General features: G+C 43.2%; 1 protein-coding gene across 1 annotated transcript in view; it reads right to left on the reverse strand.

Annotated features, from left to right (window-relative positions):
- Positions 1-16,189, reverse strand: part of DDX10 (DEAD-box helicase 10) — an 856,778-nt gene that overhangs the window by 755,617 nt on the left and 84,972 nt on the right. The window contains exon 7 of the mRNA XM_053708541.1: positions 14,034-14,160. Within this exon, the coding sequence (XP_053564516.1) occupies positions 14,034-14,160 (127 nt within the window). The remainder of the gene's footprint in view (positions 1-14,033; positions 14,161-16,189) is intronic.

A 16,189-nucleotide genomic window follows, 5' to 3' on the forward strand; every position in this document is an offset into this window, starting at 1 on the left:
TTCTTAAGTAAACCTTCTAATTTTTTATCCATAGGATCTTTGAAAGAGCAACTGTCTTCTATTGGTATAGTCGTGCGCTTAGCTAGCGTTGAAACTTACCCCTCTACCTTGGGGACCGTCTGCCACGCGTCCCTTCTGGGGTCAACAATTGGGAACATTTTCTTAAATATAGGAGGGGGAACAAAAGGTACACCTGGCTTCTCCCACTCCTTATTCACTATATCCGCCACCCTCTTAGGTATCGGAAACGCATCAGTGTGTACTGGGACCTCTAAGAATTTATCCATTTTACACAATTTTTCTGGGACCACCAAGGGGTCACAATCATCAAGTGTAGCTAGGACCTCCTTAAGTAGGGCACGGAGGTGTTCTAGCTTAAATTTAAATGCTATGGTATCAGGCTCTGCCTGCTGAGAAATTTTTCCTGTGTCAGAAATTTCTCCCTCAGACAGGCCCTCCCTCACCGCCAAGTCAGATTGATGTAAGGGCACTACAGATAAATTATCCTCTGCGTCTGCTTGCTCATTTTCTGTATTTAAAACTGAGCAATCACGCTTCCTTGGAAAAGCTGGCAGTTTGGATAAAAATGTTGCAAGAGAATTATCCATTACTGCTGCTAACTGCTGCATAGTAATAGCAATTGGAGCGCTAGATGTACTGGGCATCGCTTGCGCGGGCATAGCTGGTGTTGACACAGAAGGAGGGGATAGCGAGCTATCCTCACTACCTTCAGCTAAAGAATCATCTTGGGCTACATCTTTAAGCGTGATTGTACGGTCCTTAAGCTGTTTGGACGCTATGGCACACTTCACACATAAATTTAATGGGGGAACCACCTTGGCCTTTGAACATAGAGAACATAGGCTATCTGAAGGGTCAGACATGTTTGGCAGACTTAGACAGAACTTCAATGCAATAAAAATGATTTTTGACAAAAACGTTACTGTCTCTTTAAATAATAAAAGTGCACACTTTATTACTGAAACATCAGAAAACCATCAAATAAACATCCGATTTTAATGAAATTTTCACCACAGTGTCTTAATGCTTTGAGAAGATTGCACACAAATTTTCAAACCAATTAACCCCTTAATGCCCAAACCGGAGCTAATAACAGCAATTAACCGGTTAAAAACACTACAGTCCCATGCCACAATCTCTACTGTGGCCTTTACCTTCCTTAGGGATTATTTAAGTAGGGAATAAGCCTCTCTGAAGTCTTATCTGATGCCTCTGGACTCCCCACGTGAAGCTGCATGAACTGCCTAGTAAAAACAACTGCGCAATTGAGGCGCGAAAATGAGGCCTCCTCCCTCTACATTCCAGAATGGAGGGGCCTTTCTGACTAGAATAGGTGTCTAAGTAACTGCCAGGCGTAATATTAAACCCCATAAGTGTTTCAAAGTCTGAAAAAACACCTTATTTATACTTCAAACATGCCAAAAAGCAATCGATTTAGCCCACAATAGTGTCAACCAGCATAGAGCCCTTAATATAAGTCATGATTTTATACAGAGTCTAAGAAAAATGGCTTACCTATCCCAGAGGGGATTTCTGACAGTCTTCTAGCATTACTTGGTCTTGTTAGAAAAAACAGAATTTATGTTTACCTGATAAATTTCTTTCTCCTACGGTGTGTCCGGTCCACGGCTTCATCCTTACTTGTGGGAATATTCTCTTCCCTACAGGAAGTTTCAAAGAGAGCACAACAGCAGAGCTGTCCATATAGCTCCCCCTCTAGCTCCGCCCCCCAGTCATTCGACCGACGGTCAGGAGAAAAAAGGAGAACCATAGGGTGCAGTGGTGACTGTAGTGTACAAAAACAAAAATTTTAAACCTGACTAAAAGCCAGGGTGGGCCGTGGACCGGACACACCGTAGGAGAAAGAAATTTATCAGGTAAACATAAATTCTGTTTTCTCCTACATTGGTGTGTCCGGTCCACGGCTTCATCCTTACTTGTGGGAACCAATACCAAAGCTTTAGGACACGGATGAAGGGAGGGAGCAAGTCAGGTAACCTAAACGGAAGGCACCACTGCTTGTAAAACTTTTCTCCCAAAAATAGCCTCCGAAGAAGCATAAGTATCGAATTTGTAAAATTTGTCAAAAGTATGCAGAGAAGACCACGTCACTGCCTTACAGATCTGTTCAACAGAAGCCTCATTCTTGAAGGCACAAGTGGAAGCCACAGCTCTAGTAGAATGAGCAGTAATTCGTTCAGGAGGCTGCCGTCCGGCAGTCTCATAAGCCAATCGGATGATGCTTTTTAACCAGAAGGAAAGAGAGGTAGCAGTAGCTTTCTGACCTCTCCTCTTACCAGAATAGACGACAAACAAAGAAGATGTCTGTCTGAAATCCTTTGTTGCTTCTAGATAGAATTTTAAAGCACGAACCACATCTAGATTGTGTAACAAACGTTCCTTTTTTGGAAACTGGATTAGGACACAGAGAAGGAACAACTATTTCCTGGTTAATATTCCTATTGGAAACCACCTTCGGAAGAAAACCAGGTTTGGTACGTAAAACGACCTTATCTGAATGGAACACCAGATAGGGTGAATTACACTGCAAAGCAGACAATTCAGAAACTCTTCTAGCAGAAGAAATAGCAACCAAAAACAAAACTTTCCAAGAAAGTAACTTAATATCTATGGAATGTAAAGGTTCAAACGGAACCCCTTGAAGAACTGAAAGAACTAAATTCAGACTCCATGGAGGAGTCACAGGTCTATAGACAGGCTTAATTCTGACCAACGCCTGTACGAACGCCTGAACATCTGGCACAGCTGCCAGACGTCTGTGTAACAAGACAGACAGAGCAGATATCTGTCCCTTTAAAGAACTGGCTGACAGACCTTTCTCCAGACCTTCTTGGAGAAAGGAAAGAATCCTTGGAATTCTAATTTTACTCCATGAGTAACCCTTGGATTCGCACCAATAGAGATATTTCTGCCATATCTTATGGTAAATTCTCCTGCTTACAGGCTTTCTCGCCTGAACCAGAGTATCTATAACAGATTCCGAAAACCCACGCTTAGATAGAATCAAGCGTTCAATCTCCAAGCAGTCAGCTGCAGAGAAACTAGGTTTGGATGTTCGAATGGACCTTGCACTAGAAGGTCCTGTCTCAATGGTAGCTTCCATGGTGGAGCCGATGACATATTCACCAGGTCTGCATAACAAGTCCTGCGTGGCCACGCAGGAGCTATTAGAATCACAGAAGCCTTCTCCTGTTTGATCCTGGCTACTAGCCTGGGGAGTAGAGGAAACGGTGGAAAGACATACGCTAGATTGAATGACCAAGGCGCCACTAATGCATCTACCAATGTCGCCTTGGGATCCCTGGACCTGTAGCGTGGAACCTTGGAGTTCTGACGAGACGCCATCAGATCCAGATCTGGAATGCCCCATAGTTGAGTTAACTGGGCAAAGACCTCCGGGTGAAGTTCCCACTCCCCCGGATGGAAAGTCTGACGACTCAAATAATCCGCCTCCCAGTTGTCTACTCCTGGGATGTGAATTGCAGATAGATGGCAGGAGTGATCCTCCGCCCATTTGATGATCTTGGATACTTCTCTCATCGCCAGGGAACTCTTTGTTCCTCCCTGATGATTGATGTACGCTACAGTTGTCATGTTGTCCGACTGAAATCTTATGAATTTGGCCTTCACTAGTTGAGGCCAAGCCAGGAGCGTATTGAATATCGCTCTTAATTCCAAAATGTTTATCGGGAGAAGAGATTCTTCCCAAGACCATAGACCCTGAGCTTTCAGGGAGTCCCACACCGCGCCCCAGCCTAGGAGACTGGCGTCGGTCATGACAATGATCCACTCTGGTCTGCGAAAACTCATTCCCTGCGACAGGTGATCCTGAGCCAACCACCAGAGAAGCGAGTCTCTGGTTTCCTGGTCCATCTGTATCTGGGGAGACAAGTCTGCATAATCCCCATTCCATTGCTTGAGCATACACAACTGCAGTGGTCTTAGATGAATTCTGGCAAATGGGACAATGTCCATTGCCGCCACCATTAGACCGATAACCTCCATGCACTGAGCCACAGACGGCTGAGCAATGGCATGAAGGACTCGACAAGCTTTTGAGAGTTTTGACTTTCTGACCTCCGTCAGAAAGATTTTCATTTCTACCGAATCTATTATTGTTCCCAGGAAGGGAACCCTTGTGACCGGGGACAGAGAACTCTTTTCTACGTTCACCTTCCACTCGTGAGACCTTAGAAAGGCCAGAACGATATCCGTATGAGCCTTGGCTCTGGGAAGAGACGACGCCTGTATTAAGATGTCGTCTAGGTAAGGTGCTACTGCAATGCCCCGCGGTCTTAGTACCGCTAGAAAGGACCCTAGCACTTTTGTGAAAATTCTTGGAGCGGTGGCCAACCCGAAAGGAAGGATGATTTTTGTGGATTGGAATATGCAGGTATGCATCCTTTAGGTCCACAGTAGTCATGTATTGACCCTCCTGGATCATAGGCAGAATTGTTCGAATTGTTTCCATCTTGAATGATGGAACTCTGAGAAATTTGTTTAGGATCTTTAAGTCCAGAATTGGCCTGAACGTTCCCTCCTTTTTGGGAACTACAAACAGGTTTGAGTAAAAACCCAGTCCTTGTTCTGCTTTTGGGACTGGGTGAATCACTCCCATTTTGGAAAGGTCTACTACGCAATGTAAGAATGCCTGCCTCTTTGTCAGGTCTGAAGACAAGCGAGAAATGTGAAACCTTCCCTTTGGAGGAAGGTCCTTGAATTCTAGGAGATACCCCTGAGAAAAAAAATCTCTAAAGCCCAGGGGTCTGGAACATCTCTTGCCCAAGCCTGAGCAAAGAGAGAGAGTCTGCCCCCCACCAGATCCAGTCCCGGATCGGGGGCTATCCTTTCATGCAGATTTGGTTGGAGCTGCAGGCTTCTTGGCCTGTTTCCCCTTGTTCCAGCCCTGCAATGGTTTCCATGCTGGCTTGGGCTGGGAAGTGTTACCCTCATGTCTAGAGCTTTGAGAGTTAGAAGCTGGTCCGTTCCTGAATTTGCGAAAGGAACGAAAATTAGACTTATTCTTTGCTTTGAAAGGCCTATCCTGTGGAAGGGCATGGCCCTTTCCCCCAGTGATGTCTGAAATAATCTCTTTCAACTCTGGCCCGAATAGTGTCTTACCCTTGAAAGGAATATTAAGCAATTTTGTTTTGGACGACACATCCGCCGACCAAGATTTTAGCCAAAGCGCTCTGCGCGCCACTATTGCAAAACCTGAATTTTTCGCCGCTAACTTAGCTAATTGAAAAGCGGCATCTAAAATAAAAGAATTAGCCAATTTCAGTGCGTGAATTCTGTCCATGACTTCATCATATGGAGTCTCCTTCTGTAGCGAATTTTCTAGTTCATCGAACCAAAAAGACGCCGCTGTGGTGACAGGAATAATGCACGAAATTGGTTGAAGAAGAAAACCTTGCTGAACAAAAATTTTCTTCAGCAATCCTAATTTTTTATCCATCGGATCTTTGAAAGCGCAACTGTCCTCTATTGGAATAGTTGTGTGCTTAGCTAATGTTGAAACTGCCCCCTCTACCTTAGGAACCGTCTGCCATGCGTCCCTTCTGGGGTCAACAATGGGGAACATTTTCTTAAATATAGGCGGGGGAACAAAAGGAACACCTGGCTTCTCCCACTCCTTAGTCACTATGTCCACCACCCTCTTGGGTATCGGAAAAGCATCAGCGTGCACAGGGACCTCTAAGAATTTGTCCATTTTGCACAATTTTTCTGGAATCACCAAAGGATCACAATCATCAAGAGTAGCTAGCACCTCCTTAAGCAGAGCACGGAGGTGTTCCAGCTTAAATTTGAATGCAACTATATCAGGCTCTGCCTGCTGAGAAATCTTTCCTGTGTCAGAAATTTCTCCTTCAGACAGGCCCTCCCTCACCGCCAAATCAGATTGATGTGAGGGCATAATAGATAAATTATCCTCAGCGTCTGCCTGCTCATCCTCTGTATTTAAAACTGAGCAATCGCGCTTTCTATGATAAGCTGGCAGTTTGGATAAAAAAGCTGCTAGTGAATTATACATTACTGCTGCATAGTAACCGCCATTGGCGCGCTAGATGAACTAGGTATCGCTTGCGTGGGCAATGCTGGAGTTGACACAGAAGGAGAGGATGATGAACTATCCCCACTATCTTCATTTAAAGAATCATCTTGGGCAACATCTTTAAATGTGACAGTACTGTCCTTAATTTGTTTGGACCCTATGGCACACTTTGCACAAACGTTTAATGGTGGAACCATCTTGGCCTCCATACACACAGAACATAGGCTATCTGAAGGCACAGACATGTTAGACAAACCTAGGCAGCTCTATAATGCAAAAAAAAACAGAATTTATGTTTACCTGATAAATTACTTTCTCCAACGGTGTGTCCGGTCCACGGCGTCATCCTTACTTGTGGGATATTCTCTTCCCCAACAGGAAATGGCAAAGAGCCCAGCAAAGCTGGTCACATGATCCCTCCTAGGCTCCGCCTTCCCCAGTCATTCGACCGACGTAAAGGAGGAATATTTGCATAGGAGAAATCATATGATACCGTGGTGACTGAAGTTAAAGAAAATAAATTATCAGACCTGATTAAAAAACCAGGGCGGGCCGTGGACCGGACACACCGTTGGAGAAAGTAATTTATCAGGTAAACATAAATTCTGTTTTCTCCAACATAGGTGTGTCCGGTCCACGGCGTCATCCTTACTTGTGGGAACCAATACCAAAGCTTTAGGACACGGATGATGGGAGGGAGCAAATCAGGTCACCTAGATGGAAGGCACCACGGTTTGCAAAACCTTTCTCCCAAAAATAGCCTCAGAAGAAGCAAAAGTATCAAATTTGTAAAATTTGGTAAAAGTGTGCAGTGAAGACCAAGTCGCTGCCTTACATATCTGATCAACAGAAGCCTCGTTCTTGAAGGCCCATGTGGAAGCCACAGCCCTAGTGGAATGAGCTGTGATTCTTTTAGGAGGCTGCCGTCCGGCAGTCTCATAAGCCAATCTGATGATGCTTTTAAGCCAAAAAGAGAGAGAGGTAGAAGTTGCTTTTTGACCTCTCCTTTTACCAGAATAAACAACAAACAAGGAAGATGTTTGTCTGAAATCCTTTGTAGCATCTAAATAGAATTTTAGAGCACGAACTACATCCAAATTGTGCAACAAACGTTCCTTCTTTGAAACTGGATTCGGACACAAAGAAGGCACGACTATCTCCTGGTTAATGTTTCTGTTAGAAACAACTTTCGGAAGAAAACCAGGTTTAGTACGCAAAACCACCTTATCTGCATGGAACACCAGATAAGGAGGAGAACACTGCAGAGCAGATAACTCTGAAACTCTTCTAGCAGAAGAAATTGCAACCAAAAACAAAACTTTCCAAGATAATAACTTAATATCTACGGAATGTAAGGGTTCAAACGGAACCCCCTGAAGAACTGAAAGAACTAAATTGAGACTCCAAGGAGGAGTCAAAGGTTTGTAAACAGGCTTGATTCTAACCAGAGCCTGAACAAAAGCTTGAACATCTGGCACAGCCGCCAGCTTTTTGTGAAGTAAAACAGATAAAGCAGAAATCTGTCCCTTCAAAGAACTTGCAGATAATCCTTTCTCCAAACCTTCTTGAAGAAAGGATAGAATCTTAGGAATTTTTATCTTGTTCCATGGGAATCCTTTAGATTCACACCAACAGATATATTTTTTCCATATTTTATGGTAGATTTTTCTAGTTACAGGCTTTCTGGCCTGAACAAGAGTATCAATGACAGAATCTGAGAACCCTCGCTTTGATAAAATCAAGCGTTCAATCTCCAAGCAGTCAGTTGGAGTGAGGCCAGATTCGGATGTTCGAACGGACCTTGAACAAGAAGGTCCCGTATCAAAGGTAGCTTCCATGGTGGAGCCGATGACATATTCACCAGGTCTGCATACCAAGTCCTGCGTGGCCACGCAGGAGCTATCAAGATCACCGATGCCCTCTCCTGATTGATCCTGGCTACCAGCCTGGGGATGAGAGGAAACGGTGGGAATACATAAGCTAGGTTGAAGGTCCAAGGTGCTACTAGTGCATCTACTAGAGTCACCTTGGGATCCCTGGATCTGGACCCGTAGCAAGGAACCTTGAAGTTCTGACGAGAGGCCATCAGATCCATGTCTGGAATGCCCCACAATTGAGTAATTTGGGCAAAGATTTCCGGATGGAGTTCCCACTCCCCCGGATGAAATGTCTGACGACTCAGAAAATCCGCTTCCCAGTTTTCCACTCCTGGGATGTGGATTGCAGACAAGTGGCAGGAGTGAGTCTCCGCCCATTGAATGATTTTGGTCACTTCTTCCATCGCCAGGGAACTCCTTGTTCCCCCCTGATGGTTGATATACGCAACAGTCGTCATGTTGTCTGATTGAAACCGTATGAATTTGGCCTTTGCTAGCTGAGGCCAAGCCTTGAGAGCATTGAATATCGCTCTCAGTTCCAGAATATTTATGGGGAGAAGAGATTCTTCCCGAGACCAAAGACCCTGAGCTTTCAGGGGTTCCCAGACCGCGCCCCAGCCCACCAGACTGGCGTCGGTCGTGACAATGACCCACTCTGGTCTGCAGAAGCTCATCCCCTGTGACAGGTTGTCCAGGGTCAGCCACCAACGGAGTGAATCTCTGGTCCTCTGATCTACTTGTATCGTCGGAGACAAGTCTGTATAATCCCCATTCCACTGACTGAGCATGCACAGTTGTAATGGTCTCAGATGAATTCGCGCAAAAGGAACTATGTCCATTGCCGCGACCATCAAACCTATTACTTCCATGCACTGCGCTATGGAAGGAAGAGGAACAGAATGAAGTACTTGACAAGAGCTTAGAAGTTTTGATTTTCTGGCCTCTGTCAGAAAAATCCTCATTGCTAAGGAGTCTATTATTGTTCCCAGGAAGGGAACTCTTGTTGACGGAGATAGAGAACTTTTTTCTACGTTCACTTTCCACCCGTGAGATCTGAGAAAGGCCAGGACAATGTCCGTATGAGCCTTTGCTTGTGGTAGGGACGACGCTTGAATCAGTATGTCGTCCAAGTAAGGTACTACTGCAATGCCCCTTTGCCGTAGCACCGCTAGAAGGGACCCCAGTACCTTTGTGAAAATTCTTGGAGCAGTGGCTAATCCGAATGGAAGTGCCACAAACTGGTAATGCTTGTCCAGAAAGGCGAACCTTAGGAACCGATGATGTTCCTTGTGGATAGGAATATGTAGATACGCATCCTTTAAATCCACCGTGGTCATGAATTGACCTTCCTGGATGGAAGGAAGAATTGTCCGAATGGTTTCCATTTTGAACGATGGAACCTTGAGAAACTTGTTTAGGATCTTGAGATCTAAGATTGGTCTGAATGTTCCCTCTTTTTTGGGAACTATGAACAGATTGGAGTAGAATCCCATCCCTTGTTCTCCTAATGGAACAGGATGAATCACTCCCATTTTTAACAGGTCTTCTACACAATGTAAGAATGCCTGTCTTTTTATGTGGTCTGAAGACAATTGAGACCTGTGGAACCTCCCCCTTGGGGGAAGCTCCTTGAATTCCAGAAGATAACCTTGGGAGACTATTTCTAGCGCCCAAGGATCCAGAACATCTCTTGCCCAAGCCTGAGCGAAGAGAGAAAGTCTGCCCCCCACCAGATCCGGTCCCGGATCGGGGGCCAACATCTCATGCTGTCTTGGTAGCAGTGGCAGGTTTCTTGGCCTGCTTACCTTTGTTCCAGCCTTGCATTGGCCTCCAGGCTGGCTTGGTTTGAGAAGTATTACCCTCTTGCTTAGAGGATGTAGCACTTGGGGCTGGTCCGTTTCTGCGAAAGGGACGAAAATTTGGTTTATTTTTAGCCTTGAAAGACCTATCCTGAGGAAGGGCGTGGCCCTTACCCCCAGTGATATCAGAAATAATCTCTTTCAAGTCAGGGCCAAACAGCGTTTTCCCCTTGAAAGGTATGTTAAGCAATTTGTTCTTGGAAGACGCATCCGCTGACCAAGATTTTAGCCAAAGCGCTCTGCGCGCCACAATAGCAAACCCTGAATTTTTCGCCGCTAATCTAGCCAATTGCAAAGTGGCGTCTAAAGTAAAAGAGTTAGCCAATTTGAGAGCATGAATTCTGTCCATAATCTCCTCATAAGAAGAATCTTTATTGAGCGACTTTTCTAGTTCATCGAACCAGAAACACGCTGCTGTAGTGACAGGAACCATGCATGAAATTGGTTGTAGAAGGTAACCTTGCTGAACAAACATCTTTTTAAGCAAACCTTCTAATTTTTTATCCATAGGATCTTTGAAAGCACAACTATCTTCTATAGGGATAGTAGTGCGTTTGTTTAGAGTAGAAACCGCCCCCTCGACCTTGGGGACTGTCTGCCATAAGTCCTTCCTGGGGTCGACCATAGGAAACAATTTCTTAAATATAGGGGGAGGGACAAAAGGTATGCCGGGCCTTTCCCATTCTTTGTTTACAATGTCCGCCACCCGCTTGGGTATAGGAAAAGCTTCGGGGGGCCCCGGGACCTCTAGGAACTTGTCCATCTTACATAATTTCTCTGGAATGACCAAATTCTCACAATCATCCAGAGTAGATAACACCTCCCTAAGCAGAGCGCGGAGATGTTCCAATTTAAATTTGAATGTAATCACATCAGGTTCAGCTTGTTGAGAAATTTTCCCTGAATCTGAAATTTCTCCCTCAGACAAAACCTCCCTGGCCCCCTCAGACTGGTGTAGGGGCACTTCAGAACCAATATCATCAGCGTCCTCATGCTCTTCAGTATTTTCTAAAACAGAGCAGTCGCGCTTTCGCTGATAAGTGGGCATTTTGGCTAAAATGTTTTTGATAGAATTATCCATTACAGCCGTTAATTGTTGCATAGTAAGGAGTATTGGCGCACTAGATGTACTAGGGGCCTCCTGTGTGGGCAAGACTGGCGTAGACGAAGGAGGGGATGATGCAGTACCATGCTTACTCCCCTCACTTGAGGAATCATCTTGGGCATCATTTTCTCTAAATTTTGTGTCACATAAATCACATCTATTTAAATGAGAAGGAACCTTGGCTTCCCCACATACAGAACATAGTCTATCTGATAGTTCAGACATGTTAAACAGGCATAAACTTGATAACAAAGTACAAAAAACGTTTTAAAATAAAACCGTTACTGTCACTTTAAATTTTAAACTGAACACACTTTATTACTGAAAATGTGAAAAAGTATGAAGGAATTGTTCAAAATTCACCAAAATTTCACCACAGTGTCTTAAAGCCTTAAAAGTATTGCACACCAAATTTGAAAGCTTTAACTCTTAAAATAACGGAACCGGAGCCGTTTTTATATATTTACCCCTATACAATCCCTGGTATCTGCTTTGCTGAGACCCAACCAAGCCCAAAGGGGAATACGATACCAAATGACGCCTTCAGTAAGCTTTTTCTATGTATCTGAGCTCCTCACACATGCATCTGCATGTCTTGCTTCCCAAAAACAACTGCGCAATAGAGGCGCGAAAATGAGGCTCTGCCTATGATTAGAGAAGGCCCCCAGTGAAAAAGGTGTTCAATACAGTGCCTGCCGGTTATTTTACATAATTCCCAAGAATAAAATAACTCCTCAAAACTATGAAGTATTAAAAATGCTTATATACCAATCGTTTTAGCCCAGAAAAATGTCTACCAGTCTTTAAAGCCCTTGTGAAGCCCTTTATTCTTATTTAATAAAAATGGCTTACCGGATCCCATAGGGAAAATGACAGCTTCCAGCATTACCAAGTCTTGTTAGAAATGTGTCATACCTCAAGCAGCAAAAGTCTGCTCACTGTTTCCCCCAACTGAAGTTAATTCCTCTCAACAGTCCTGTGTGGAAACAGCCATCGATTTTAGTAACGGTTGCTAAAATCATTTTCCTCTTACAAACAGAAATCTTCATCTCTTTTCTGTTTCAGAGTAAATAGTACATACCAGCACTATTTTAAAATAACAAACTCTTGATTGAAGAATAAAAACTACATTTAAACACCAAAAAACTCTAAGCCATCTCCGTGGAGATGTTGCCTGTACAACGGCAAAGAGAATGACTGGGGAAGGCGGAGCCTAGGAGGGATCATGTGACCAGCTTTGCTGGGCTCTTTGCCATTTCCTGTTGGGGAAGAGAATATCCCACAAGTAAGGATGACGCCGTGGACCGGACACACCTATGTTGGAGAAATAATTTTATACAAAACCGTTACTGTCTCTTTAAATAATAAAGAAGCACACTTTATTTCTGAAACGTCAGAAAAATATCAAGGAAAAATCCGATCTTTCTGAAATTTTCACCGTAGTGTCTTAAAGCTATGAAAGTATTGCACAATAATTTTCAGACCAATTGACTCTTAAATGCCCAAACCGGAGCTAGTAACAGCAATTAACTGGTTAATACACTACAGTCCCCTGCCACAGTCTCCACCGCAGCTTTTACCTTCCTTATGGGTTACCAAAAACGAAATAAACCTCTTAAAAGTCCTTTTCTAAGCCTCTTGACCTTCCACGTGAAGCTGCATGAACCTCCTGATGAAAGGCAACTGCGCAACTGAGGCGCGAAAATTAGGCCTCCTCCCTCTGCACTCCAGAGTGAAGGGGCCTTTCTGACAAATATAGGTGTCTAAACGGCTGCCAGGTGCAAATAACATACCCAAAAGTGTTTTAAATTTGAGAAAAAACACTTCAAAGTAACATAAGCATGATAAAAAATAAACGACTTAGCCCACAATAGTGTCAACCAGCAGAGAGCCCAAACTATAAGCCTTAATTCTGTTACTGAGTCTAAGAAAATGGCTTACCTATCCCAGAAGGGATAACTGACAGTCTTCTAGCATTACTTGGTCTTGTTAGAAAAGTGACTGATCATACCTGAAGCAGATAAGCCTGCAAACTGTTCCCCCTTGAAAGTTCTCTGGTTTAACAGTCCTGCGTGGGAACAGCAAACGATTTTAGTTACTGGTGCTAAAATCATACTCCTCTTAAACAGAAATCTTCTTCATTTTCTGTTGCAGAGTAAATAGTACAAAAATAAAATAACAAAATTAAAATAAACTCTTGATAGAAGAAATAAAAAACTACAACTAACACCACATACTCTTTACCACCCCCGTGGAGATGCTACTTGTACAGAGCGGCAAAGAGAATGACTGGGGGGCGGAGCTAGAGGGGGAGCTATATGGACAGCTCTGCTGTTGTGCTCTCTTTGCCACTTCCTGTAGGAAAGAGAATATTCCCACAAGTAAGGATGAAGCCGTGGACCGGACACACCAATGTAGGAGAAATGACTGATCATACCTGAAGCAGTTAAGCCTGCAAAATGTTCCCCCAACTGAAGTTCTCTGGTTTCAACAGTCCTGCATGGGAACAGCAATGGATTTTAGTTACTGGTGCTAAAATCATATCCCTCTCAGCAGAAAACTTCATCACTTTCTGCTGCAGAGTAAATAGTACAAGCCAGCACTATTTTAAAATAAACTCTTGACAGAAGAAATAAAAAACTACAACTAACACCACATACTCTTTACCACCCCCGTGGAGATGCTACTAGTTAGAGCGGCAAAGAGAATGACTGGGGGGGCGGAGCCTGAGGGGAGCTATATGGACAGCTCTGCTGTGTGCTCTCTTTGCCACTTCCTGTAGGGATTGAGAATATCCCACAAGTAAGGATGAAGCCGTGGACCTGATACACCAATGTAGGAGAAAAAGCAGGTGGAGAGGACATTGTAAGATGACAGGCAGTTGAGGTAATAGATAGAGGTTCTTTCTAGGTAAGTAGGGTGGGTGGCAAAAGTGGTTAGCAGTTTTACTGGGTCTCAAGTAAAGAAAGACTGTTGGTTTGTGTAGAGACTGGTTGCTGGAGTGGGTAGGATGGCAATATGTGGATTTAACCATTAATGGCAATCTAAAGCAATGAAATGAATATCACATTAAAATAAATGAATGAGCAGTTTACCTCTTTGCAGCTTGCAAAAAATACGATGCTCTTTTTCTTTAAGTGGTTTCTCACAAAGGAATACAGCAAGTTTATCTTTTGATGAAGTTCGCATACAACATAATTCTGTTCCAATGTTGCTGGAGTACTGAAAGAAACATTAAAGGAAACAGAATAAATATGATGCAGAATAAAAGATAAAAGCAAAGCATACACCAAATGCTGAAATAGTTATCTTGGAGTTCTGTTGCCTAGAAAATATATGGTGTGAATTAAAGCAAAGGCTTTTTATTCAGCTTGACATGAATAGCCTCACAGTAAAATCTTAGTAATATTATTACATTGAAAAAAGCCGATAAAGAAAAATGTTTAGGCTCTTGCTTAAAGGGACAGTCAACACAAAAATTATTATTGTTTAAAAAGATAGATAATGCCTTTACTACCCATTCCCCAGCTTTGCACAACCAACATTGTTATATTGATATACTTTATAACATTCAAATCTCTACATTTCTGCCTGTTTATAAGCCACTAAAGACAGCCTCTTATCACATGCTTTTTTTTTTTTTTTAATTAGCTTTTCACAACAGGGGATTGCTAGTTCATGTGGACCATATAGATAACATTGTGGTAACGCCCGTGGGTTATGGCAGACACTCCACTAATTCAATAAAATGCAAGTCAATAGATAATACAATATTTAAAAAGTCATGTGATCAGGGGGCTGTCAGAAAAGGCTTAGATACAAGGTAATCACAAAGGTAAAAAGTAAATTATTAATATTACAGTGTTGGTTATACAAAACTGGGGAATGGATAATAAAGGGATTTTCAATCTTTTTAAACAATAAAAAAATTGAGTTGACGGTCCCTTTAAATAAACAAAAACACAAAAATGCAGAGTTTGAATAAAGAAGAAAAACAACTTGATTGAAAAACAATTGCAGCGGGGATGGGAATTCTGGTGGGAGGAGCTATGAGGTGCATGAGGAATTCAGTGTGTTGCCGAATGGAGCTCGATACACTCTAACCCATGTCGTTTGTTTGCTGTCAAAGGAGCCACCCCTCCTAGGACACAAGTACACGGTTTGTGGAGCACGACTTGGAAGTCTCTAATAGCTGTAGGCGGCTGAGCCGTACCCATATCGTAAGGAGGGGTAAGAACTACACCCCCATCATACAGATGGTGATGCAGAGGGAGGCAGAGGTCTAACGCGGGAGTGGCTGTTGGTAGAGCAGGGTAACGCTGACCCATGGTAATCCTCCAGATGGGATCCCACCAGTGACTGGTGGCAACAGGGTAGTCTAATCCAGACCAGACATCAGTATCTTTCACGGCAAGGAGCGACTTATCCATATTCCTGTGGTGGATGTGTAACGGAGAGGAATCTTCCGCAGGACGTCTAATCCGTGGGATATCTGGCCATTCGCACTGTTGCAGAACTGCACACTGTCATATAAAAGCGGGGACAGAGTGATCATAACCCTCTAAAGTGCAAGTACTCTTTTGCCACTATAACCTCCTCTATATAACACTGCTGTCTTTGCTAGAAGCCGAGTGCCACCCTTGTATTTTATTTGCACTGCCTCTGGGAATCTCTAGCATTGGGGCTAACTTAAATAAGCTAAAGGTTCTCTTAGCCTGCTGCTAAATAAGATATCTAAAGATGCCAGTACGCATTCAGAACAGTTGACTTTCTTCTTTTAAAAACTCTTCATGCATTAAGATGGACTAAAAGTACCTCTGTTTTTAACCCACAGCACACATTGGTATTTATGTATTCACAGGAGTTTGGGAATAGTAATTGCAGAATTATCCTATGTTCAAACTGATATTGAATCTTAGGGGTAGATAGAGTAAAGTCCCAAGGGCTGGAAGGAAGCCTATAAGGCGGTTTAGTATCATGATACATGTGTTTCTGTTTTCTTTTACATGCTATGGAAATAATTATACTATAGAGGATCTAGACCTGCCTTTAACAACTCATGAGTATATTTGTTTAGTCATGGTAACTTGCTAATTGTAGATACAAATTGTTGAAGGTCTGTTCTTTTCCCCTTTTTTTCCTTCCATACAAATGTTTTTTTTGTTGTTTTTTTTATAATTGTGCCCTGGTTCCTATGGAATGCTGGCACATATATGCTCAAACTAAGAAGTGTGCGTAGGTTGCTGCTGCT

This window comes from Bombina bombina, chromosome 3, assembly GCF_027579735.1.
Source record: "Bombina bombina isolate aBomBom1 chromosome 3, aBomBom1.pri, whole genome shotgun sequence".
Taxonomy (NCBI): Eukaryota; Metazoa; Chordata; class Amphibia; order Anura; family Bombinatoridae; genus Bombina; species Bombina bombina.